We start from the raw sequence: 25,559 nt of genomic DNA, 5'->3' as shown, positions 1-25,559 counted from the left end.
CTGTCGTTTTTGCCGCTCCGTTAGAAACAGACGCGCGTTAATTCTATCGTCGAATCGTGTGTCTGCGCGTTATTATCGTGCAAACGTAAAACGTAGAACTGGTAAAAATTTTCCGGTCGTTTAGACGGGCAAATTCGTGTCGAAGATAAAACGCGAAGAAACTTGGTCGTCACGGTACGGTAAACAGAATCGGATCGGATGTTTGCTCGCGACATCGCGTCGTGGTCGTTCTCGATTCATACGCGTTCACGGTTGCCACATTCCACCGCGGAATTCCAAGTGAAATTTTGAACCTGCTCGATCGTAGGCGGTGCACACGGACGACCGACACGCTGCTACAGTTACCATAGTATACGCGGTGTCTCTGACCCACATAGTGGGCGAGGTGGGCGTTCAAGCCGGAAACAGGCCGGGGATAACGGTTGGAAGACGAGGATGGAAGAGGGACGTGGTGGACAGTGGTGGGATAGAAAAGTCGGGGAGAACAAAACCCGTACGCGAAGGAAACGGGCCGAGGACAAGACTAAATGAAACGAGGTTGACTGTCGGTCCTCTTGCACCCCCTCACCTTCTTCTCTCGCATCTCTCTTACCCTCTGTTTCTCTCTTGCCAACGTTCTTCCTTGCTCTTTTCCCGGTGAACAAAGCGGAGACACGGTCACGTTACCGAGTAACGTTCGGACGTTCTTGGATACGACGGCGATTCGCGCTGCACAACCTAGCGAGAATTATTTCGACGTTCCGGCGTGCTGTTTCCGCTGCTGAAATTTGAACAAACGACACGGTTGCTTGTTAGCCGCGCATAATGCACGTGGAAATCCGAGTTTATGGCACCCCTTGACGTATGCGTGTAAGTACGTGAGCGGGTCGCGGACCTTGGTTCAGCTCGGAAATTTGGGGACGTTTGATTCGCGTCGAACGATCGATCTTGACGGAATCTTTGCGATAGTAGAATGGTACCAAGGATATACTTTGTAGTTAGAAATTCGAGAAGTTCTATCGTCAAAACATCCTGATATTCGAATATTCTGCAACTACAACAACTGCAAATAAAGTGTGATCTCATAATGTTAAGAATGCTATGAACTTATCCGATAAAACTCGCGATATAATCACCGCAACTTTTATTATCGTTCGTTCGCTAGATCGACAGTGTTAAAGCAGATACTATCAACGACAAATCATTCTGTATCGTCGAATCCATTTATCCGTTTCGTTCACAATTTGCTTTCAAAGGTTTTCAATTACTTTGACGCGTGTCCGTCAATGATACGCGTCTATTGTCAACTGCGCGACACACCGGGCAATTTGTTGGCGGCAAAGTCGCAAAAGAATCGAATGCTCGAGGATTCGTTTTTACCTCGTGTCAACCGATGCCTGTTAAACCGATGATCACCGGTATTCTTCGCGTTCGATACGGAGAAAAATTCTCGCAATAAATTGTTGCGGAGATTGATGGGCCGCTATACTATGCTATTACCCGAACTACAATATGGCTTGTGCTCGTTTCCTTCGGTGAAAAATAGCGCTAGCCGCTACTTGGCCGCGTATTTATATTATATGAGACCACCGAATTCCATTGAAAAATGAATATCCGCGTTTATCTCTTTCTATTTCTTAGGATCGCATAACTGAACCAGGTTTCAAGACCTGCGTTTCGTTAACGCAACATTTTATTTATAAACTGTTTTTAGTTAATTCGGTCGATTCGGCAAAAGAAATGGGAATTTTCTATCGTGGCAACGCGAAGGAAATTTTTGAAGTAGGAAATCTGTCGAGAAACGCATATAATAGTTTAACAAAGAAGTCGCATAGAGCTCGATTAGCGTAATTATGCGTTAATTGCGAACTATTAGGACGCAGGAAGCAGCGGCACGCGTAGAAAGGCGCACCTAATTTCATATCGAGAACGAAAAAAAGAATTGGAGCTACACTTTCGCGGGACGTTAATGAAGTGAGAGTGAATTAAATTTTCTTTGATCTCGTCGTAAAGTACGTTTCACGGAAGGGGTAACTTTCTCGTGAAACGCGTACCAGTTATAGCTTAAAACCGTGAACGATATCCCTTTATCGTAATGCGACGACGTCTTCCTCGAAATAATAATTCCTATTTTAATAACGCGAATTTCATAACGTTAAAAGCTAAAACTTTTCGTGCTGAATAAAATCATCCATGAAACAGCGTATCTTTTAGAGATAAAAATTGCAAAAAATGCAAACAAGAAGTAGACCAAGGAAAATATGCAAAAATCTTCGTCAAGGATGGCCTTAATTTCCCCGTAATTAAACCATCTACGTAGCTATCTCTTCTTCCCGCTCGTGCTACATATGCGCGAGACTAAAAACATCTTGAAGATCGGCCGCGTTCGATAACACGGAATTCTTTTCTCCCGCGAGAATTCGTTTAAAAGAGCTTACGGCGTAGGTCTTACTATACTTACGCGTAGAAACGCGAAGCGTCTTGTATCGAGTCGCAAGTGATTTTTCTTCGGGCATTTAATAACATTTCTGTTGCTTGCATAAGGGTTAGAGTAGAAGGGGGTAAAAATGTAAGAAAGAAACACGCGCAAAAAGGAAACAGTCGTGTACGAGGAGGGCAGACAAGCTGACCAACTGCTCGGCGAAATGAGGAGGAAAACGGTTATCGCGCAACCGGAAAGGGACCGAACGCGATCGTGGACCGTGCTGTTAAGTAGAATGGAATAATTAAAGCGGTATTTGCGGCTGGATTATTTCAACGGCGACGGAAACAGCGGCGCAAAAACTGACTGGCCACCGGTGGAGAAAAATCGTTGGAAAGTGAAGGAGAAGAGAGGAAGAAAGAGAAATGACTGGACAGCTGCCAAGTGCAGTGCAGGGAGAATGCCATCCGCAGAGATCGCCGATGAGGGTCGGACCAACCCTTAATTTCTGTTTACTTCGTATAATGCCTTTCTACCGGGGCAAGGGATTAGAGAGAAGGGGCCGTTTCTCGATGCGTTATTGTAGGTTACTGGATTTCCAAGCGATTATGCTTCTGTTACCATTCCACCAACGAATCAATTTGTTATTTGACCTCTGCCCACTTCCTAGGTTAAGTATTATCGTTTATCGAAGAGATATATCGTGGCTCGCGAAAGTATTTTGACGTTTACCATAGAAAACTTTGATGTATACATTGGATATGATGTACATATACGTACGTGTTATATAAATTGTTTCGAAATTTCATTAGTATTATTACGAGACACAGTGCAACTAACATGATTATACCGATTTTTAAAATCAATCTGAAGATGTATATAGACGTCGCAAGATATTTCTTGCTTCAGCGAAGGTTTGTTTTATCATGTGGAAACTTTTATTTGACTTTAATTCGAAAATATGATAACGCAAGATCTTGGATAGGAATTTTACATCGTTGTGTCTACGATAGTAGATTGAATAATAAGATATCTTGTACTTAAAAATTCCAGCTGTTTCGACGCGCGCGTTAGACGCTATCGTCTTTCGATCCTCTTCTTTTTTTTTTTTTTGCTACGAAATTAGTGCCAGACGAATCGATAGACCCCTCACTTTTCATGCCCCATACTTTTCGAGCCACTTTAGTCGCTTTGAACTTGCTTCCATTAATGGCGTGAAATGGATCTAATTTCGATACTTAGCTTACTCTAAAACCTTTCAAAAAATTATTGACCGATTTTATATTAACTATCTGCTGGTAATTTCATATCTCGTCAAATGGTAATAATCAGTAGCAATTTTTCGCGCGATGCTCAAAGCTGGGCGTTTCCCCTCGAAATATTTTTTTTATCGATTTATTTGAATATCATTAACCGGAGCTAATTGAATCGACGCAATTTAATCTCTTGGTATTTTTTCTCTGGCAAAATACTTCGTAAAATATGCTCGAGAACGTTGCAGGCTGGAAATTTCAAAACATAACTGGAAATTTTCATCGAACACCGAAATAATTAATTAATCGCAGTTTTACGCCCGAGCGCGCAACACACTACGAGATCGATGGATTTTGTTCGAAACTGTCAAAAATAATAATTCCCTGGCGCAGACTCTCGAGTTCATTAATTTTCTCCTCACTTAATTATGTTGTTAAGAAACTCGACAACAACTGACCTTAGCGTCGTAGCAAACCCTCGACATTCTGTTACTATTGTCAACGACAGCCAGTGCACAAGTGTATATCTCATTATAACAAGACGTTGAAGGGTTAAAGAGAAAAGAAGAGGAAGCGCGAAGGAAGGAAAAATGGTAACGAGTGGGTAGACAGGAGAAGAACGCGGCGAAACTATGGAAAGGAAGAAAGAAAAAAGAAAGGAAAATCGGGGCGAGGGACGCGTGTGTTGCGTCTCTTCGGAATTAAAGCGGCGGAAGGTAATTCGAGTTGTCGCGTGTCAACGGTGAATGCCGGTGAAAAATATAATATCCGCGGAAGAACAAGATTCGTTTAATTTCGTGTAATTAATATCTCGATATGGTAAATCGTATATACGATAATTCACGAAAGCATTCGATTTATCACGGAAAATTTCTACGAATATACCTATCATGCACGTTATACGAAACTCTGTAAAATTTCGTTGACGCTGTCGCGAAACACGACTATCGTCGGATAATTGGGCGGATGGAATAAGCATTGTTATTGAAAATCATATCGACGAGTGTACGCGTGGGTGGTTTATAAATCGCGAAGTTACACGAGAGAAAAACATTCAGGAACTAGACGACAGCGTTAATCGAATTACTTGATTACACTCCCGCGGGCGCGGCTTCGTTTATGCCAATTAGCGCGCTCGTTAGCGGTAAACGCCACATCGTGTCACGAGAGAATCGTCCTCGTTGTTATTTCTCTCTATATCTCGTTATCCCGTTTCGTTCGTGGCGTATACGCCGCAGGAACGTTTGATCTGCTTTTTCCATCGATGCGTTCGTTCCCCGTCGCTTGTTTAACAGACTTCATTAAAAGATATGTACATCGAAAACAAACAGGGGAAGGAGGGAAAAGTGGAAGTACAGGGGAGAGCGTTTCCTTCCGGTGAATTTCAATAAATTATTCGTTTAAACGTTGCTCCATTGTGTGCTCTCGCGCGTACATGTTCGTTTGTTCGCCTTTTCCCGCGATTTTAGTCCGGGACCTTTCGCTAATGCAATTACGCGGGGAAAAAAGACCCCCTCTATAATATTATCGAGAAACGATTTTAAAGGAACGCTCGCGCCGGTACAGTTTCTTCGTGCAAACAGAGATAGATATCGTACACCGGACGAAATTATATTTTCAATTGCAGAAAGTCAAGAGTTTCTCAGTTTGATCACCGAGCGCCTTTTTTTACGCTTTCTAGGATTAGAATAATTACAATAAGATCTATTGTCGGAGAGGATCACCCTGTATGTTTTCTCCTTACGCGGCACGACGAATCAAATTTCCTGCAAGAAGTACAAAGAAAATTCTAATATCCAATAAAGTCGTGTTCCTTTGCAGTCGCTTTATAAATGGCATTCCATATATTCCGCGATATCACGCAGAATGTACGAATGCGCGCTGCATTACAACGCGCGATAGGATTTAATCAAACACAACACTGCTGCGAAATAGCGCGAATAAATTCCACCACCACGAACCTCTATAAATCTTATATCGCGAACATAAGCTATCCGAAATAATATTAGAAAGACGATAAAATTCTTTAACTCGATAACGCCGTAAGACGAGCCCGCAAATACGATGCCATTTTATAGATACGATCCCATTGCCCAACATTTTCGCGAAATGTGGAATGTCTCGAAGAGGCCATCGTATTTGCCCAACTCTCCTAAATACCAATGAAACGTTGCGGCGTACACCATCACCAGTGTAAATCGAGACATACGATGTTCGATTCGAAGAGCGGTCACCCCGTTCCGCGAACGAACTCGAGGCGTTCTCACGTGATGCTTGGAATTCCTGGCGGAGTTGCTCCGAAGGAATATCTATTTCCGGAGCAAAGGCGTGTTCCCAGCGCGTAACCGCGTGATTGCGCGGACGTATCGGAATACTGGTCGACACGTAACTACTACGAGAGGTGTGATATTACATCTGTATTATATCGATGTGCACCATTCAGCCCGGTGAGACTCGTTCGCCCCTCGGAGGATTAAGGTCGTGCGCGGGCCACGCCACGTTACTATGTACAATATGCGAACAGTCTGGTGCTACCTGGACGTTGTCTCGACGAGACCGTCTCAGCTATCTACCGCTCGAATTCGGTATTTAGAACACCGTTAGACAAAGTCAGTTAATTGCCAAATGGACGATCCTAAGGGATTGCTCCCTGATGAGATTTAACTTTATAACGTTGGGTTACGCTGGCTGGATAAATTATGCTCGGTGACAAACGAGCTCTAGATTTGTAACGCCGATTCCACGCGTTATATGCACGTACAGGCTGCTCTGTAATATTATATGGAACTGGTTTTAGGAATCGGTGACAATGAAAAATATTCGTACGAATATTTACGAGAAACGAGTATCGTATCCTGTCATTTTTCCCCGATTGCTTTTACACGAGATGCTCGAACCATCGTGACGTATTTGAAGATACGCTGGTTCAAGAAAGTTTTCCAACATCCTTTCGTTAATTTGATAAAAGATAGAGTCGATCAGTTTGGCTATCGAGGGGTTTAATTCTTGAAATGGAATCCTACATATTACGGGACATCCTGTGTATATAACTACGCGGTTAAATATAACGTATTACCGAGACGTTATACCGTATTTGGATTCGTCGGTGTGTCGGAGAAGTTGGCCAGCGACAAGGGCGAAGAGAAGAAGAGTAATTGAGAAAGTTGCAACGTAACGGAATAAGATGATAAGAATTTAGCGGGATCATATTCCGACGACCGAATGAAAAGCGGTCTTCTATGGTTCCTCTTTAGGGGACCAAGTGTAACTTCCAGCTCTTTGAAAGTGAAGCTGAATCGGGCTTCATTGATTTCATGGACAAGTTCCTCAGGGAATCGCAACCAACTCCACGCGAACTCTCAATTACGATCGAGAAGTGAGCTCTGATTTTCGACGACTGATTTATCGGCGTTTACCTTGTTCGAGTTCTTCGACCAAACTGTCTCGCACAGAGTTACGGCACAATAAAGTAGACGTTATAATAGACATTACAAAATGAAGACGAAGACGTTCCAAAGGAATAAAATGTTAAGGAATTAAAAGGATACATAGTGACTAGAAAAAGTATTGGCGCACCATAGTAATTTATTATAGCGTTCGCGTATATACCAGACAAATGTGGTCCGACATTCTTTAAATACTTATGTCAAAACATTTTTCGCGAGAATAACGAGGGTCGTTCTGTTCTCTTGCTACGTTCATTTCGCGTCCATTTTCGATCAAGTCAGCAATGCATATTGGAATGTTACTCCGTTTCTTCCGTTGCTGTCGTTCCTCCGATAGACCCGAAACGTTAGAACATATAGCGATACGGTAGAAAATTATTCCAGCTATCCGACTGTTCAAGAATTGGATGGAATGCGCGCCACTCGAATAATCTTACGATTCATCCACGTGTTCAGTGTTTTAAACGTCCTAAAATTCTCAGCGAATTTGTTACAATAGAATAGTTAGCATTCTCGCGTAGAAGATTTATGCTCGTGAGATGTTGAGAAAAATAACGAATTTCAACGATTCCGCGAAATATTTAAGTCGTTCGTAACGAATAATCGTTAATGGTCGAGATTAAAGTCAGAAATGTCCATAAATATATTTAACATCTTTTGCTCCTCATTTTCACTCCTTTCTTACTCCGTTATACATCACTTAGAAGGAAACTTTCGTAACGTTAACATTCTCCGGAGTTAAAAACGAGGCAGAGAAAATTAAATTTTTACATTGTCTCCGACTGGAATTATTCGTAGGTAGCAAAAGTATGAAGCATTTTTAATAAAAATTACGCAAAAGCAGAGAGGAGTTGAAAAGTCTGCATGGAATATACAAAATTTATTCGAACGTCGAATCCCTTTAAAAAATCCAATAGCGTAGAAACGAAAATACTTTCCTTGATTTTTTACACTCCGAAGTGCCTACGAATTATGCACTAGCCAGTCGATATACGAGAAAACAATGCAACGGGGGTGTAAGAGTGAAACGTCGGGCAAATGGAAAAGAGTGGGAAACTCGGAAAACCTGACCGCATGTTTCGTGGAGATAAAAGTTTAACGAAAAACAAAGTGAGAACGTTGAATGGGACGCGAGAAGAGGAAACGAGAGTGGAGGAAAGAGAGAGAGATGGAGAAAAAAAAGAGAAAGAGAGTATGTACGTACGTACGTCCATCCGTTAGGGGCAGTTCGCGGAACTTTCAAGCTGCCATAGGAAATGTCGAGAATGCTAAAATGCATTAAAATTCATCGCGTAATGACCGTCATAACCGACTCGGCTCCGTTGAAAACCTTCCCCCTGAAGGAGGAATTCTTTTCACCGAGAAGAAACGAGACTCGTGTAAAAATCAGAGAGGACTCGCTGCTTCGTGCTTCGTTAGAATTAACGGGTAGTATTTTACGCAACATCCGAAAGAATAACGTTGACATCTGACCGTAATAGTTTTGACGGATTGGAAATCGCGCGAGCGTTTTGTTAACGAATTTTAACTTTCTCTTCTTACACTTGTATATAATACACTTTGATATCCAACCAGAGATTTCTCATAACATTTCATTATTCCATGGTAGTTTACGATAGAATCGCCACGAACTTTTCGAAGAATTCGTCAACGCTGTTGATAAATTACTTTGCTCGGTTCGAACAACTCTATCTTACCTTACCTATTTACAGGACAAGAATATATTCCGAAGAATATACGTAAACGCGTAAGCACTCGTGAGACGTATTCGCGCGCTTTCCACGCGCTATCGACGATAGATCAATTTTCGCGCGGAAGCAAAGCGACGGTGGCTGCTAAAACCACGTCGCAATCGCGTGTAATCCACAATAAACAGCTGATAGACCGACGTACCGTGAAATCCTCTGAAACACGCGAAACCTTCGAAGTACACCTTTCGATTCTACCTTTTCCGCCGTGGCCAACGAGAAGCCGCGGTTCTCCCCATACGCGTGCGGATTCTATAAAATCGATATTTATACATCTCGTATCGGGTGCATTCGCGCATCGAGTTTCGCGTTCTGTTGGAGGGAACTTTTTGAACTTTGCCTCCTGCTTCGTTTCCCCTTTTTCACGCTCTTATCGACGATCACGGTGGTCAAGAGGGGATCGGCAAACGTGGAAAGAAACGTAGAAATAAAAAAAAAAAAGAAAAAGAAACAAAGTAAAGAGAGGAAAGAGAACGAAGAGAAGGTAAAGAAGGCAAGATCGATCTGGAAAATCCTCGTTCACGTAAGATCCAGCGCGCGGTCACGACGAAGATCGTCCCGAGCTAACGAGCAAAAAGCACGAGGTACCGTTCTGCGTGCTTTAGACTCGGCCCGATGAAAAGACTGACCGCTCGAGTATCGTGCAGCTCGCGTGCGCTATAATGCATCTCGCTGCACGCGACCGATGCACGCTCGACGAACCTGCTTTTCATGTCCCAATTGCGGCTAGACCCGCCTACGTCAACTACGCTCCACGGAACATTTCGTGCCCGTGGCTCGCATCTTCCCGATACCTTTCCTCCTCTTTCTTTCCAATTTTTCCGATATCCCCCTTTCTCTCTTTCTCCAAGCGTAAAAAGTAAGATCTTACGGAGTTTATTGTTGCTTCGTTTCAAGTATCTACAGATATAATTGCCTGACTTAAATATCGCCGTTTGGAAAGTTTTATTTGTACGTTTTGGAACAAGCACGATGCTAACAGAAAGTGTTTCCCTGTCGTTTGCATAAGTGTTTTTTTCCGGGCAATGAGCTCACGTGGACCTCTTAAGAGTCACGCTGTATATTTCGTAATAAGCGCGCTACGCAAGCGGCCGACAAAGATTTTAATTGTAAAGCAGCGTGAGAGGAAAAACTGCAGAAATTTCCTGGCTAATTAACAGTAGCGTGGATATGATTTAGAGCGGCTGTTTTAATTGATCATCGCTCTACAATTACGTTCCGCTAACACGCACCTTCTTCGGTTAGGTGTATTAAACAGTAACAATTATTCTGATCGTATCCGACACGATATATCGGTGCAATTTTCCAAAGAATCGAAGATTTACACGAAATTTCTCTGAGAATAGGCGGGATTTATCGTTCCCAATTATTCTTCCATATATGCAAAACGCCCATTAGTATCGTAACGCGTGTACATCCTTTCGTGTAGAAACTTCTTTGTTAATAAGAATCTTCGAAGTCGACGCTTTCTAGGATGTGTTTCTTTTTCTTCTTTGACGCAAACGTCGGGTATTTTATTTCTTCTCTCTTAATCCTATTGTCTTGAATCAGTTGCGAGGAAGCAACGGGAGAAAATGAAAAGAAACGACGAAGAAAGCTTCATGGACGCAAGGAAGCGGAGTTGGAAAAACCTTAGCGGAGATCGATATGGGGAAATAAAATCTTCCATTTCTCGTCGGGCTGGTAATTTCATGGAAGTTCCACCGAGCCGAGATAGGAAAAAGTCAGTCGCGCCGATAATTGCCTCCATAATGGCCCGTGCAGTTTGACGAGAAGAAAAAATTCACCGCACCGGTGAAAAATCCTACGGCGGAAAGGTCATCTCCGCAAACAAGCGCCTAAATTCCTAGATTTTCGTTGATTTTCGCGCGAAATCTATCTATCTTGATACACATGTTTTATTCCATCGATAATTGGGTAAGTGTAAGGAACGTTCGAATGGCTGAGAATCATAGTGATGAAACTTGCTAACATAAAGAATTTAATTTAGCTAAGTAAGAGTTGATCGATCGTCAATTTAATTTTTTTTTTTTTGAATAAGATAAATCGTATAAAATGAGAAAAATCGCATTTTAAGAACTAGGTACGAAGTAAGTAGTCAGCAGGCGATAAATTTGAATTAGTACAATGCGTTCCTTGATAAATTGACACGATCTTTTAACTCAATGAATATCGCGTTGTTACGATGACATAGAGGTAACAAATTGTATCGAAAAATGAAAATATTTGGATATGCCGCGACAACTAGCTTACAAGTGGCAATTTGTAAGACAACGAGCACTTCAGCACCTCAGTACCTCAGTGCCTCAGCACATCAGCACCTCAGTACCTCAGTGCCTCAGTACTTCAGCACTTCAGCACTTCAATACTTCAGCACTTCAGCACTTCAGTACTTCAGCACTTCAGTACCACAGTGCTTCAGCACTTCAGTGCTTCAGTACTTCAGTACTTCAGCACCTCAGCACCTCAGCACTTCAGCACCTTAGTACCTCAGTGCCTCAGTACCTCAGTATTTCAGCACCTCAGCACCCCAGTACCTCAGCACCTCAGTACTTCAGCACTTCAGCACCTCGGCACCTCAGTGCTTCAGCACCTCAGCACCTCAGTCCTCCAGCACCTCAGCATCTCAGTACTTCAGCACTTCAGTGCTTCAGCATTTCAACTTCAACCACAACTTCAACTTCAGCACTTTAGTACTTAGTGCTTTAGTACTTGGTACTTTAGTGCTCAGTGCTTTGGTGCTTTAGTACTTGGTACTTCAGTGCTTGGTACTTAGTGTGTAGTGTTTAGCGTTTAGTGTTTAGTGTTAGTGTTAGTGTTAGTGTTAATAGCACGAGACTTAAAGGACAGTGTTGTCCTTTAAGTGCCACTGAATGAACGTTCTATTACTGGAGCCGTTCAACAGTGAGCCACGTCGTTTTTTATTCAAATCAGACGGGGATAAATTGTTTCACTCACGGAATATTTATTAGTAAGTTCTCGCAGTTGCCGACTTAATAAGTTCGCTTCTATCTTCTGCCGCGCGGCTTTCAGTATTATCGTTGTTCTTATTTACATTAAGTACGTTCAACTTATAGCTGATTACACTCTTGAAAATCAATGGGCACTATCGTCCTAACGTGCACGTTATAATTTCCTATATTGTCCACGGTTTCTTCGACAAACGTTTAATCAATCGTCGACGCTTATTACTTATTCAACGTCTCGACTATTCAATCGTCAGCAGCGTGAAAAAGCGGATAAGAGAAGCGGAACGAAAAAGTATATCTTAACGGTTAAGCGTTATGCGTACAAAGAACTTTAAAAATCATGTACACGACCGAGCGTCGAGGAGTTAATAGCGGGCGAGAGAAATTTTTTAAAGAAAGAGAAAATCTTCTAGACGGTTTATGATAAGATTATACCACGTTGTAACGTAACGCACAGTAATAAAGGAAAATCGTCGACTCTCCATCGCTCTCTCGTTTTCAACCAGTCTTTAACAAAATCTCCATTCTCGTGAAGCTAACACATTGTTGGCTACAGCTGATAGGTCGACGAGATTTCCTTGAAATCAAACATATATAATTACCAAACGACCGATATCCTAATATTACGACGAACAAGTAAATAAATTGGGTAAATGAAATCCAACGCGCAATGTACACGAAGAGAAAATTACATGGAGCCTATAAACCATCGGCGGCCACTCGAGCAAACAATCGAGCCGTGAACCACGACGGAAGCGAAAAGGCTTGTTACTCGTCGGAACGAGCGACGCATTTTCCTCCCTTTTCCGTGGGAATCCGTACAATCGAATCGAAAGGCCGTTTCCCAGTGACGCTTAAGAAAGGTAAGTGTAAGCTAGACATAACAAGTTGTTGTTCGGAACAGAGTGCCATCGGCGGTAGGTATTCGAGACATTACCCGGTTGGCTTTTGATCTTAATCTTAATTGCTGAAACTTCTCCGTGAAAGAGGATAATTCAAAGCCGAACCTCGCCCCCTTCGCCCTTTCTGTCCGCCCTTATTCTTCCATATCTCTTTCGCGGGTTCGTCGAGCAAATTTGCAAACGATAAAAACGAATCGGTCCGTTTGTTCGTTGTCGAGCCGCAATTAGCAATAGCTCGAACGATTATAATCGATGACGATTCGTACACAGTACTTTATTATCAACCTTTTCCCATCCCCCTTTTCATCCTTAACGTCTCGTACACCGATGAAGTTGTACATCGATCGGTTATATAATATTTGCGGTTCCGTCGGAAGCAACGGAAGCGAGAAAACTGGAAAATTAATGTTTTCTCGGTAGAATACCGGGTAGCTGGAAGAAACTTCGTTTCACTTCGATCGAAGTTGCCATGTTTTTCCGGTACATAGTTTGAAAGTCCAAGTCTCCGTCGCGTTTTTCCCGCCGAATCGACTTCGTACGATGTTTGTCGGTGTTTACTTTGGCTCGACGCGATACCGATTCGCGTTATTCGCCGGTTTCGCTTCGCGGTTTATTTGGATTAATCGTTAAACGCTCGTAAACCGGTTTTAGTTAAACGGTCCGACAAAGAGGGGTTGAAGGAAAAGAAAAAAAAGATGCTTTCGAAGAAAACTTGGAAAGTTTCCGATAGAAGGGAGCGCTTCTTGCACACTCGGAGGAGCTCTTGCCGAGGAAGAAATTTTCCAAAGCGAAGAACAGGGAAAAGGAAACCGAGTTGCTGTCAACGGGTATCGATCAAGCTGCTTGTAAAACTCAAAACTTCCCTTGCATATCGCTTACAAACTCGATTAAGAATTACTAAAACTTCCTATTAAATTGAAAAAAGCGTCACGAGAGCGTGTAATCCAATTTGATGTGGAAAAAAAGAAGAGAAAGAGCAACACCAATAACGCGCTACCATTAGGAGCGCAAACAGAAGCGCGTTATTGGTGAGCGTAATTATTCATAAAACAAATTGTAATTCGATATCGAGTTATGCCGATGGCCCCACGAAAATACAAGTGTTGATCATCGACGTAACGATAACCGAACGTTCAACAAGCACGGCTGACAATACGATAATGCCAGTATAGTAGCATCATCCTCTGCTTCTCGTTCTTCTTCGTAAACAGAGATTAGATACCGAGCGAAACGGTGAACGGAGCTCTCTGTTGTACGTTCTATTCGTCCTCGGCCTTCTCTCTTTTTTCCAAACCAACAACCTTCCCAAAGGATCATCGCGTCGGTTTTCATTGTCATTCACGGTCGTGCCAGTTTTAGAGATCTCGTGTGTATACGCGGTTCTTTCTAGAGGCAGGTCCAGGACGATCACTCGAGAAATATAAAAGGCTCCTTGCGGCAGTCCCTATCCAACGATTCTGGACCCTTCGAGTGTCGAATGCTCGTCTTAGCTATTACAACGAGTATGCTAGACCCTGAGAGAAAGAAAGATTATCGGACCAGGTTCTTGGGCAAGGGTTACTGCCTCTTTTCGTATTATGTTCCCCCTCCATCGAGCAATTTCGCCCTGTCCTCGCGTCTCTGTGGCTTCGCTTCGTTAATTCGGAAAGCATAAGCCTCGATTTATATCTCGAGACTCAAAGGATCGTCTCTCGTTCGATTTTCGCTCGATCTTGCCCACAAGCTTTATGACACGCCGGGGAAATGGGATCTATGCGCGACAATATAAACGGTAGCTTGGCTTTGATTCAGTTGGCCAAACTCGATCGAACTGCCGACGTTATGGCTGCGAAGGACCAAGAAACGATCGAGACTTTTCCAATGGATGCGCGTTCTTGATTCCAACGTCTTACCTAGGTCTCCGAGTAATAACCTTTCGACGATTATTTGCTTCACACGCAAGAATATTCTTCCACTCGATATTCGCACTTAGAGGTGGATAGTTTCAACGCCGAGCTCAGCTGTGCTCTCATCACTTACGTCACGTTACGAGTTATTTAGCGTTTTCGAGCGATCCGAAGATTTAAATGTTCGTACAATTTGGACAGATCTTTTTATAATAATGGAAACATCACGACCAACTACTAGCAAAGATACACAGAGAATATTCGAGCAATGCGCTTGCTTGTGATCGCCGATATGTTGCAACACCATACGGATTCGGTATCAAGCGTAACGATGCTTCTTCGTAATTATATCTCCTACAGTTAACTATTTCGCAACACGTATTACGAAATTAGCGGAAAAAGAGGAAAATTTCTTTCCTATCTATACCACCGTGCTGATAACGTACACATTTTTATCATTTTCATAGCGAATCGAAGATATATGTTTTATATAATTGCATTTACATAGCACCGGAACACTCGTGCTTAATTGAATCTAAATATTTATCGAGCATGTAATTAGAAGTACATTAATTGCACAATTTCTCTCGGTCAACTGCCGGGGGAGGGGATTCCATATTCGACGTAGTGACATTTCCATTAAATTTCTTTATTTACGATTTATATATTTCGTTAATTGCAAATAATAGTCATTTATACGCGAAATATTTTCAGTTTCCCTTTAGGGAACTGAAATTCCCTTTAGATAGGAAGAGAATCTCGTTGCAGCGATCGGAATCGTTCTAAATATTTTCCGCTCCGCGAAATCCTTCGTTTCTAATCTATATTTCGTTTTATGGCAATGATTTCTATGTATAGAAAGAAACACCGCGACACGCCATGTTTCCGATGTTCGCAGCTATCCGCGAGATATCTTTTCTTCGCTTACCCGCCTTACAGATGTCCACATCGACGTCGTCGCTGATGCCACGAGGGAACTTGGTATTCAACAGCTCTTCCACGGTGAATTTATGCCTGTGCCTTCCGACGGTGTTCTCGTTCTCCCCGGGATCGGCGTCGACCGCCCGGCAATCGGCGCATCGACTCGCCAAACAGAGGATGGAAAGCAACGGCAGCAATCTCATCTCGATATCGTCGATATCGGGTCCAAACGACACGAGTGCCTTCTTCCCTCTATGTACCCAGCTAGGCCATAAAAGACCAGTCGTACTACCGCCTACACCAACGCATTTGCCACTACTTCTCTTTCACCCTCTTCTCGTTTCCACCTTTCGACGTGCTCGTCCTCCACCGACGACTCGAGACCACCACTCGAAACGCGGGAGAAATTTTCTCGAGTGAGATGCCACCGATCACATGTCCGAACTCAGTCACGCTCGATGGATGCGATCGATACGTCGTCCTTGCCCTCGCCTCGGTCGGTCGACCAAAAAAGGAGAGAAAAAAAAAAGAACAAAGAGGATCTATCGGAATGACGTGAAGACCAAAAAGCGAAGGAAGAACTACCCTTTGTCGCAGATGCACAACGAAGCACGAACAAACCGGAGAAGACACGTGAGACGAGACGCGATGAAAAACGGTAAAATCGACGATTCGGCCGATACGCGGTCACAGAAGGTAGAAGGAAGACGAAGCAAACGAGTGATACGCGTGTTCACGCGATGAAAACGTAATCGCTACTGAAGAGCTGGGTCGGACGCCGATCGAGGAACATGACGAGCGTACGTCATCGGACAAACGAAGCGATAAGAGACGATCGCGAGGAAGGCGAGCGGGAGCGCGGGTCAAAGTTCGTGTCACAGATTAGAGGGACGGATTGCCAGCGGCGATCGTCCTTGCGTGGAGAACGTGGAGAACAGACTGATCGTCCCTCGCGGCCGACACGACGCGTCGTTCGAAAGCGCGCGCTCGTACTGGCATTAAGTCGAGAGAGGGATAGAGGAGGAGGGGGATATGTATGTATATCTAGAGGGGATGCCGGGAACAAGCAGTCTCCTCCCTCGCAAACCTGCACGGCACGAGGGTGGCCGAGACACTGACCGAGCTTCCGTCGTTCGGCCACCAGCGAACCCTAAAGAATCCTCGGCCCTCCGAAAAACATTTGTACCGCTCGCTCGTACATAGATTCCCGTCGATTCTCGTCGCGTTTGATCGTCCGTCGTTCGATAAAGATACGACGACCACGTACGAGCAAATATCTTGTAACCACGTTTATCTTACTAATTTCGAATATATTTTAGATACGCATAATTAAGAAAAATAGAGAAATAATTATCACCTTCCGGATTTAATAAATATACCCCTGAAAAAAATGTCAGTATTTATTCGGCGCTTTCGAAAAACGAATAGGTCTGGTACACATCAACGCGTAAAAATTTGCAGAAAGATCGCGAACGCGGCATGTGCTCGATCCCTTCGATTCTATATCGAGAAAGATTGTCGATTTTCAAAAAATGATCAGAATACGCATGAGATTATTGAAAGATAAAAAAAAAGAAAACAAAAAATTGTATCGATGGACGTATCGACGTTGTCATTCAGTTTCCTCCTCGTGCTCGATACGTGTAACGATTTCTCACTGAACGTGTCGATGTTTGTGCGACGATAAAAAATAACAGAAGAATCCAAGGGAATCTCGAAACGTATATTTTTCGCTGGTTGGGCAATCAGCATTAATCCAAACAAATACGAATCAAATACCTGGAATATTCGTAGCATAGCGAATCCCATCTATAATTCATCGAACGTCCATGACGATCCTCGTCACGAATTTACATACACCGTCACCGCGACGATTTTCGACGCGCTTTCGTTCGCTAAAAGATAGGACAACCGCCGAATTTCACGGTGGAACGTGTCCCTGGCAAACTATCGCCCGTTGCATTTAAAAATTAACGGTACCGCTTGTGCATAGCAGTGGCGCGAGGCTACTTAAAAGGCGCTATTTCTAGAAGAACGGTGGCGGTGCTGGGGCGTCGCTTTCGGCCACACATATTGATAAATATTCCAAAAGTGGCGGGGCCTGTCGCCCACGGAAACACGTGTTTCATATCCCACGCAACGACCTGTATCGGTCAAGTATCGGATTACTGTCATGGGATCACCCTTTAGGAACCCTGCCTGTCTATCCGAGGGTAAGTGCATGTCGACGCTGCACAGAAACCCTCCACGAGAATAATCTCTGAAGGTACGAGGGAAAAACCGAATTCTCTGTTAACATCACGCACGAACGAACGAAACAGGACTGACGACAGTACGGCGACGAATCAGAGATCAGCCTGAGATACTAGTCAATGTCCTGCGATCATTCCGATACTTCGAATGTGATCCTAACCCGTAGGTTTAGCTTTACTTTCGTACAAATCCGTTCGTAGGTATCACGACACTTGCGGAAAGCGAGATCCACATCGAGGAAGATTAGGAAATTATTCAAATCTTGAAGAATATCGTCGAGGTGGATATAGAAAAAAATACGAGATAAATCAAAAATTTGTATATTCGATATTACGATAGAACTCTTTTCTTCGCGTATGATATCATTGTGATTGAGAATCAGCGGAAAACGGTTGACTCGTGCGATTTAAACGGACCGTTAGATTCACGAGTGGCGTTTAATTAAAATCATTAGGGGAAGGAATATTAGGAGCAATAAGTTAGGTGTTCGTGGCCACAGCTGCGCGTGAAACGTTACATATAAAGGTAATAATATATTCAGCGGTACAGTAATCGTGGAAGCCTTTGTAGAAGCTTCGGCGATGCTCGATAAAAATTTCATCGCTTCATATCGCACGCTCGACTTCCTACGGTTGAAATTCTTCGCGTAACAACAGTTTTTCCTTCAATTATGTTATCCGTCACGTGCGATGCGTCGATGTATCCATCGAAGACAAAAACGCACACGTTACAACGATTAATCGCTCGTAAATTGTCCCACGCAGAGTCTCGAAATATCAAACCTGCGAATCATATTGAATCGCAGTGGTTAAACGAACGAAAAAGCGGTGGCAATCCACAACGGAATATCTCTTACGTAACGATACTCTGTGCGAGTGGAAAGTTTGCTACGATTAGCGTGAAATACGTTAAACACCCTTGTTCTTCTGTTCGCTCGGTTTCGTTAGATTCCCAGCCCGTTCGCGAAGAAACGAAAGGAGAAACGGAAACGGCGGTGCAATTAAAGCGGAACCGTTTAAATTTATTCCTGCAGGACGTTTCGGTTGAACGAAACGACGGCCTTTTTGTCGGTGGTTGCAGACTTTCCGAAAATTCGAGCAGTCGGAAGCGATATCCCCTTGCGAACCAGATCCGAAACTTTTCCGCTCGCGCGTGCTTTTCTTCGCTTCGTTTCGTTTCGCGTTCGCTGTCTAATATCCCTGCGCTTCGTTGCGTAACATGGAAAACTCGAAAGTCCACCACCTCCACCAGTTCGGTATGCCGCTGCGCCACCGTGTTCGATGGCGAAATAATTAACGTGCAAACTTTCCACGCGATTGAAAGATCTCGCGTTTACGACAGAGGGGCGCCGCTGTAAAATGGATCGTCGCCGAGCAAGCGACATTAATTAAAATCGTAGAGTTTAAGCCCAACCCGCTTAAACCCGCTTCTCCACCCGTGTGTCGTTCTCTGTCGCTCGGTTCGGCTACCGAGAATCGCGTAAGAATTTTTCGCGCGCGAACAGTGAAATTCGTGGAAATCGAACCCGAGAAGGTTTTTTCCCCACACCTTCGAAGATAGGGATCCGAGCATCGCTGCTCGAGCGACGCGTTTTCGATGTAATTCCCGCAGTAAATTAGCCATAAGCGCATCCGGTCGATTGGTTCTTACGTGGAAGTTGGTCGTTTAATGGCTGTTTGGTTGATAGTTTGGTTAGGAGCCGGAGAATTGATAATTGAATCGTTAATTCAGCGAGAATACGTAATTGCTTCTGTTACTTCGACAAAATTATTTATCTTTGATGGGAGCATGTTTTTGTTCGCAGTAGTTTTAGTTTTAGACGGTGCTTGAATTGATCCTAGTTAAACGGGATTAGATTTTGGTAATAGACTTTCCACTCCACTGAACTAACGATTATCAGTGTTCGTTAGCGATGATAGAACTTTAGTCAGCGAATTAAACGAGACACAGAGGAAAAAGAGCGACAAGATTTAAAAAGATTATGGACAAAGTTGGAAAGATTGATAGAGAAACCTGTATGCCTTCGAACGTTAAAATACTTGGCTACGCGTAGTCATAAAGCCTACCTATGAAACCTACTTACGAACTGTACGTATCGTTTCCTGTACTTATCTCGTTATTAGAAAGACTGTGCACTTGTTCCACTTTTTCGCTGGTCTTCAAATATTCATGAATGATATCATACTATGATATATGAAAATCACACATATACATAAAGCGTAAGAAATTTCACGAGGGAAGGAATTATAAAAATAAATATACCGCTCTTGAACACTTTTTCTCTCTGCTCGGCTGTAGAACGATCGCTTCATTTAGAAACCGGTGGTAGCCGGTGAATCGCTCGCCGGGCAAATACACTCGCCAGCGAAGTCTTACGGGGAAATTGTTCCATTGTGATTTTAATTCATTCGCGGTTGAACGACGCGTCGTAGCGGGGCGAAGTTGTCGACGGTGGCCGAAGAGAAACGGAAGAAAAGGTAAAAACGGTGAAAGAAAAAGGGTGCCATTCGGCAGAGGCAACGAGGAAAGAAGCGAGAAACCTTCTCCGATACGGAGGACGAAAAAGCAGCGCGCGAGCTCGTTTAAACAAGCTGTCAACGAGCAATTAATCAGCGTTAACATGCGCTCTTTACTGCGCGCATAATGAAGCCGATTAGATGCGCGTCGAAGCTTTCATCTCTCCAGACTGCGTCTCTCGTTAGACAGTCTCGTTTCGCCGATATCGCGGAAGAAGAAAGAATCGAGGGACGAGAGGCAGGGGAATCTCGAACGGGGCTAAACATCATTTCTGAGGCCTAACGATATCGTCGTTCGAGATAAGCTTAATATTCGAAACGCGACGTCTGCCGCGACGAGATACTACACGAGGACCTTTCTCGTACGACAGTGTTCTTCAATTTTTAATCGACGGAAATAGGAAGCTACATCGACGTTTATCGAACATTTCGGTGAATTTTAAAAGGAAAAACGATTCATTGGGTTTCTCGTGATTTATCGACGAGCCGTGGAAAATAGAATATAGATCGCGATAGTTTTCGGTGATTTTCGAATTGAAAACGAGGTTGAAGAACACTGACACTGGAAGCAGATTATCTTACCAGCGAGGCGGAAGTATACCGTCGGTATTACCGGTAGCTTCGCGAACTTACGAGGGGATATTCAGATCGATCATTCCGGTTGAATATTTTCTGGTAATGGAACGTGGAGCCAGCGTAACGATGTGCTTCGATGGAATCGTGTATCGCGAATGACTGCTTCTTCTACGATCGTTCGGAATAAAGGAAGGACTTTTCCAACTTTTAATGATCGCGAGAATGAAGGAATTAAATTTTGCTGCAAAGTGTTTTAGTATTCAGAAGGTTAAAATAGCAAAAAAGAAAAGAAAAAAAAGCTAAGATCGTTAAACCATTACTATGACCACATTTTTTCTTATTTTTTCTTTATTCTCTAAATAAAAATATATGTATACTTTTTTACGTACGTACGACGTCTTAGAATCGCGAATGATAAAATATATCTGTAATTCCAATTGATATCATGACTTAGTTGGTAACTTATGCACTTTATTTTGGGACACCTTGTACATTCGATTTCGTGCAACTCGATATCGGAACGATTGTTTTTAACCGTTCGTTACAACGAGCCTTTACATACAGCTGCGTAAACGATACTGAACTCCTCCCAAAAAAATAACAAAACAGAAGGCTAACTTTTTTACGTTGAAATTTTACTCGCAGGCGCACCTTGTCTGATTTCGCAGAAGTACTATGCTCTGCGCGCAAAAAGGGGGAGAGCATCGAGCGTGTTGCATATATGGCCCTATTCATTGACTAACTCATTGCTCGTCGGACCAACGATAAATAGCTTTGTACAGCTTTAATTCCTTGGGTACAAAGAATGCTTGTGCTGCGTTTCGCGAACTACGTATGCTCGAAACAAGGTCATAACGAAAGTACTGGTACTTCTATCTGTGAGTTATCGTGACTACTTTCATCGTCGATGCCATTTCGGTGTAGAAAAGTGAAGAATAAATATGAATTTTAAATGTGTACTCACCTAAGATGCATTTTCGAATTCGTTTTATAACTGATCTTAGTCGAAGTATAGCATTAATAATAGCGTGATCAATGAGACGAACGCGTTTTTTTAGATAGACACTAACGTTCGTTACATTTTTCCGTTACATTTTCATCGACTAAATACAGGATAGATCTGACATTATACGGGACTCCGAGTCTCACTTTTCGAAATTACCGACCTCGAAAAAGATCAGTCTTCCTTACGCCCTCTTCGATTTGTTACGGCGAATATAGGAAGTACATATATTTAACTCGGTCGATAAACGCGAAAAGAATGAACCTGGCACCACTGGTCAATGCTGGAATTTTACGGCATATCGCGCCACCACCGAGCACTATGTGGCGTCAAATGTTCTATAATACCGACCGTTCAGAGGTTTTATTACGCCCTCTACAATTTATTACATGTCATGGAGTTATTGATTTTTCTATCTTTTTATATCCATTTGTAATTACATTTTCCCTACTTGAGATTAGAAACTATTTGTACTCTTAGATTGCAGTCATACAATCTCATTTACTCATAACAGAGTCATTGATGAAGGATAGGCATGACATTAAATGGGACCTCCATGGGAATTCTTATATCACGTTCTGAAATACCGACTTCGAAAGAAGTAAAATGTTTCTCACGCCCTCTGCAATTTATAGCATTTTTATTCTCGACTTTTTGATTCTCGGGCGCATATACATTATTGTAGATAGAATCATATTAAAATCATAAAAAAGAGAGTCGGTATAATATCAATTAAAATATTGGAAATCTATTACTATTTGTAAAGCGATACACATATTAATATTCCAAGTATATTTGAAAAACAATATAATAAAAACAAAATTACTTTAATACAGTCCAGTCTAGATCCCGAAAAGAATATCGAATCATCCAAATTGAGTTGAACTACCTCCCCGCAGAAAACATAGATACTCATGTTAAAAACCATTACGAGTTCTTTCTATACGACGATGCTTATCTGATTTGAGACGAACTCGGTATTTGCGGAATCCAGTCGAGGATATGCGGTCCTGACCAATTAGTACTGCGGTACTCGGACGGAGTTTAGACCTGTAATTTGATGTCCTTCATAATTCTGTCCAGTGAGTTCCTCCCACCGACAGTGGACCCCACTAGTTCAGTTGGGGCATACCTTGGTAATCCTGTTCAATGGTCCCTCCCACCGGGTGCCCCATTTGTTCAGTTGGAGCGTGCCAGATTACAGGCCTGTATGCTCGATCCTTGCCTGGACCACCGCGGCATCGTCGGTCGGTGGTTTCGACCGTAGCGCGTGTAAGTTTGGAACGGCGAGACAGAAATCGAGCGATGGTCAATCGCTCGACCTCCCGCTGAAACTTAGGGTTATCTTGTACACGGGAATGCGTCGCGTATGTTTGATGTTTCTTCCGAGAGATCGCGAGCTCGTTCATTTCAGGCGCGCATATTTTATTTTGTAACTGATCGCGATTTTTTTTTGTCTTGGCATTTTCGAAGGATGTTCCGTTAAGAAATGTTAGGTCGGTCAGATAAGTGTTTGATATTTTAAAAGATATTAGTGTCGCGAAGGTAGAGCGTTAGACTTTAACAAAACGTCCCGAATTTCCCTGTTGCCAGACACGAAAGTATAAGTAAAGGGTCAGTAGCTTCGTTTTTTTTCCTCCGTTGCAAGTTAGGCGAATGTACTGAGTGTATTTGATACTGAATGATGCCAGCAGGCTTGCGAATTATTATACGATGTTTGTAAAAGTCGATGTAATCGGTGTGTAGGAAGTGGACGTTGCGTGATTAATTTTAAGCTGGTAAATATTCGTGTAATCGTTCTGTGAAAGATAGATGGTATATGCACGCTTATTTTCAACGTTTAGGTTTAAGTATTAATTTTAACTCTCAACTTAGACAACTAACATGGCATGCGTTCGTCTTAATTTTAATTAACAGATATACCTTGGTAAATTATTAGTACTTGACGTGGATCGTTTTAATTAATTTTAAGATAGATATGTTCAGGCAAAATCCATTTTGCGCGTCTTTTGTAGAAAAATACATTGTCTAACATAGAGCGAAAAGTTTAAAACTCTTTCATTCTAATCTTTTTAAAAATTAAATCATTAAATAATATAATGGATTTAACAAATTGTTTATAGTTACGTTTCTTTTTATTTCGTTTCAAGTTAAAGTTTTTGATGAGAAAGATTGTTAGTAGTATCTATTTAGTATCTATTTTTAATATCTATCTTTAGCTTCACTTTTAAGTAGATTTTAGTTCTAGATTAAGTTGAATTAGTTAATTGATTACGAAAGGCCACGAACAACGAGGGATTTATTCTTGAGTTTAAATCTTTGTTTTAAACGTTACTCTTTAACTTTACTTCTAAATCTTAAATAAAGTTTCGAAGTTAGTTTTAAGCCTTAGTTTTAGTATAATTGTAAAAATCGATAAACTCGATTGATATATTTATCTTTATCGATCTTTGCATCGATCTTTTTATTTCTTTCGTTGTTCTTTTACTTTTTCCATAAGGCGCAATCTGTATGTTTGAATTATCAATAAATTGTATTGTGCATTTTTGAGTCAGTCTTTTTATACTTGATAATATTATTCCGTTAATTTTCAATAATTATGCTATTAACTTATAACTATAGTCCCACATTAAATAAAAATAATTATGCTCTTAGCATATAACAGTTGCACCTTTTGACTATGATACTACGGTTATTTTCATCATAAACTTGCATTTGATATAAACTAACACAGTTCTAAGTGAAAAACTAGGTCCACAGAAGTGTAAGTTTAATTTTGGCTTATAAAAAATATCAAAATTATAAAAATGATTATTGTAACAAATTAGTGGAGGTGCCAATTAACAATAAAAGTAAACAGATTAATAAGTTTGATTCTATTATATCGGAAAAACATTGTTGATGTCAGCAAACCGTTACCGTTCGATTGAACTTCCGGCACCTTGACAACAATTTGAGAAAATCTATATAAGGAACATACAACTCGCGCGCGATTTCACTTGTGTTTGAACTCCCGTGCCGCGAAGATCGAGAAACAATTTCTAACAATTACTTTACGTTTAAACCATTAATTTACAACATTTAAACTATTAATGTACAACATTTAAACCACTAATTTATAATATTTGAGCCATTAATTTATAACATTTAAACCATTAATTCACAACATTTAAACTATTATTTTATAACATTTAAACTATTAATTTACAACATTCGAACTATTACATTATAACATTTATGTCATTAATCTTCTGATGTTATTCCTTCATTAAAATAAAATAAGTGTTAAAGTTTTAATACCGAATTATGAAACAAGTGACTAATATATTTTAGAAATCATTGGATTCTTAATTTTTAGATTTTAAACTTTCACATTAGAGTTTCAGTTTTTATACTTATCAAAGTTTATTACAAATTCAATCTTTATTATTACTAAAGTTACTTAAGTTAATAAACCTCCATTTTTCAAATAGTCAGTAATCAGTGTTTTGCTTTGTTACACATTTATCGCAACCTCCATTTCTACCATTGATCTTCCAACGGTTCCTGCCTGATGTTAGTCTTCTTGGTGATATTCGCTGGGGTAGCACACCATCCATGGTTCTCCGCATCGAACGGTGAGTCGCATGCATTTCTGTTCCTCCGGTCACTCAATCATGTCGTACACTCAATCATGTCGTAGGAC

General features: G+C 41.9%; 1 protein-coding gene and 1 long non-coding RNA gene across 3 annotated transcripts in view; one reads left to right on the top strand and one right to left on the bottom strand.

Annotated features, from left to right (window-relative positions):
- The window catches only part of LOC100749456 (bone morphogenetic protein 1-like), a 55,158-nt gene extending 33,240 nt beyond the window's left edge, over positions 1-21,918 (bottom strand). Inside the window, exon 1 of one of the 2 annotated variants that reach the window (XM_033323870.1) lies at positions 21,836-21,918. Coding sequence is in view for 1 of the 2 variants with exons in the window: in XM_003493720.4 (XP_003493768.2) it covers positions 15,534-15,729 (196 nt within the window). In the remaining variant the exon portion in view is untranslated. Of the gene's footprint in view, positions 1-15,533; positions 16,628-21,835 lie in introns of those variants that run through there. The other variant, XM_003493720.4, reaches the window with a different exon arrangement.
- Positions 19,455-25,559, top strand: part of LOC117152374 — a 6,770-nt gene continuing 665 nt past the window's right edge. The window contains exons 1-2 of the long non-coding RNA XR_004462738.1: positions 19,455-19,465; positions 24,046-24,048. This is a non-coding gene — a long non-coding RNA (uncharacterized LOC117152374). The remainder of the gene's footprint in view (positions 19,466-24,045; positions 24,049-25,559) is intronic.

This window comes from Bombus impatiens, unplaced genomic scaffold, assembly GCF_000188095.3.
Source record: "Bombus impatiens unplaced genomic scaffold, BIMP_2.2 scf_1275, whole genome shotgun sequence".
NCBI classification, from domain to species: Eukaryota; Metazoa; Arthropoda; class Insecta; order Hymenoptera; family Apidae; genus Bombus; species Bombus impatiens.
The sequence above is the reverse complement of the archived record's forward strand: the minus strand, read 5'-3'. Positions and strand labels throughout refer to the sequence as shown.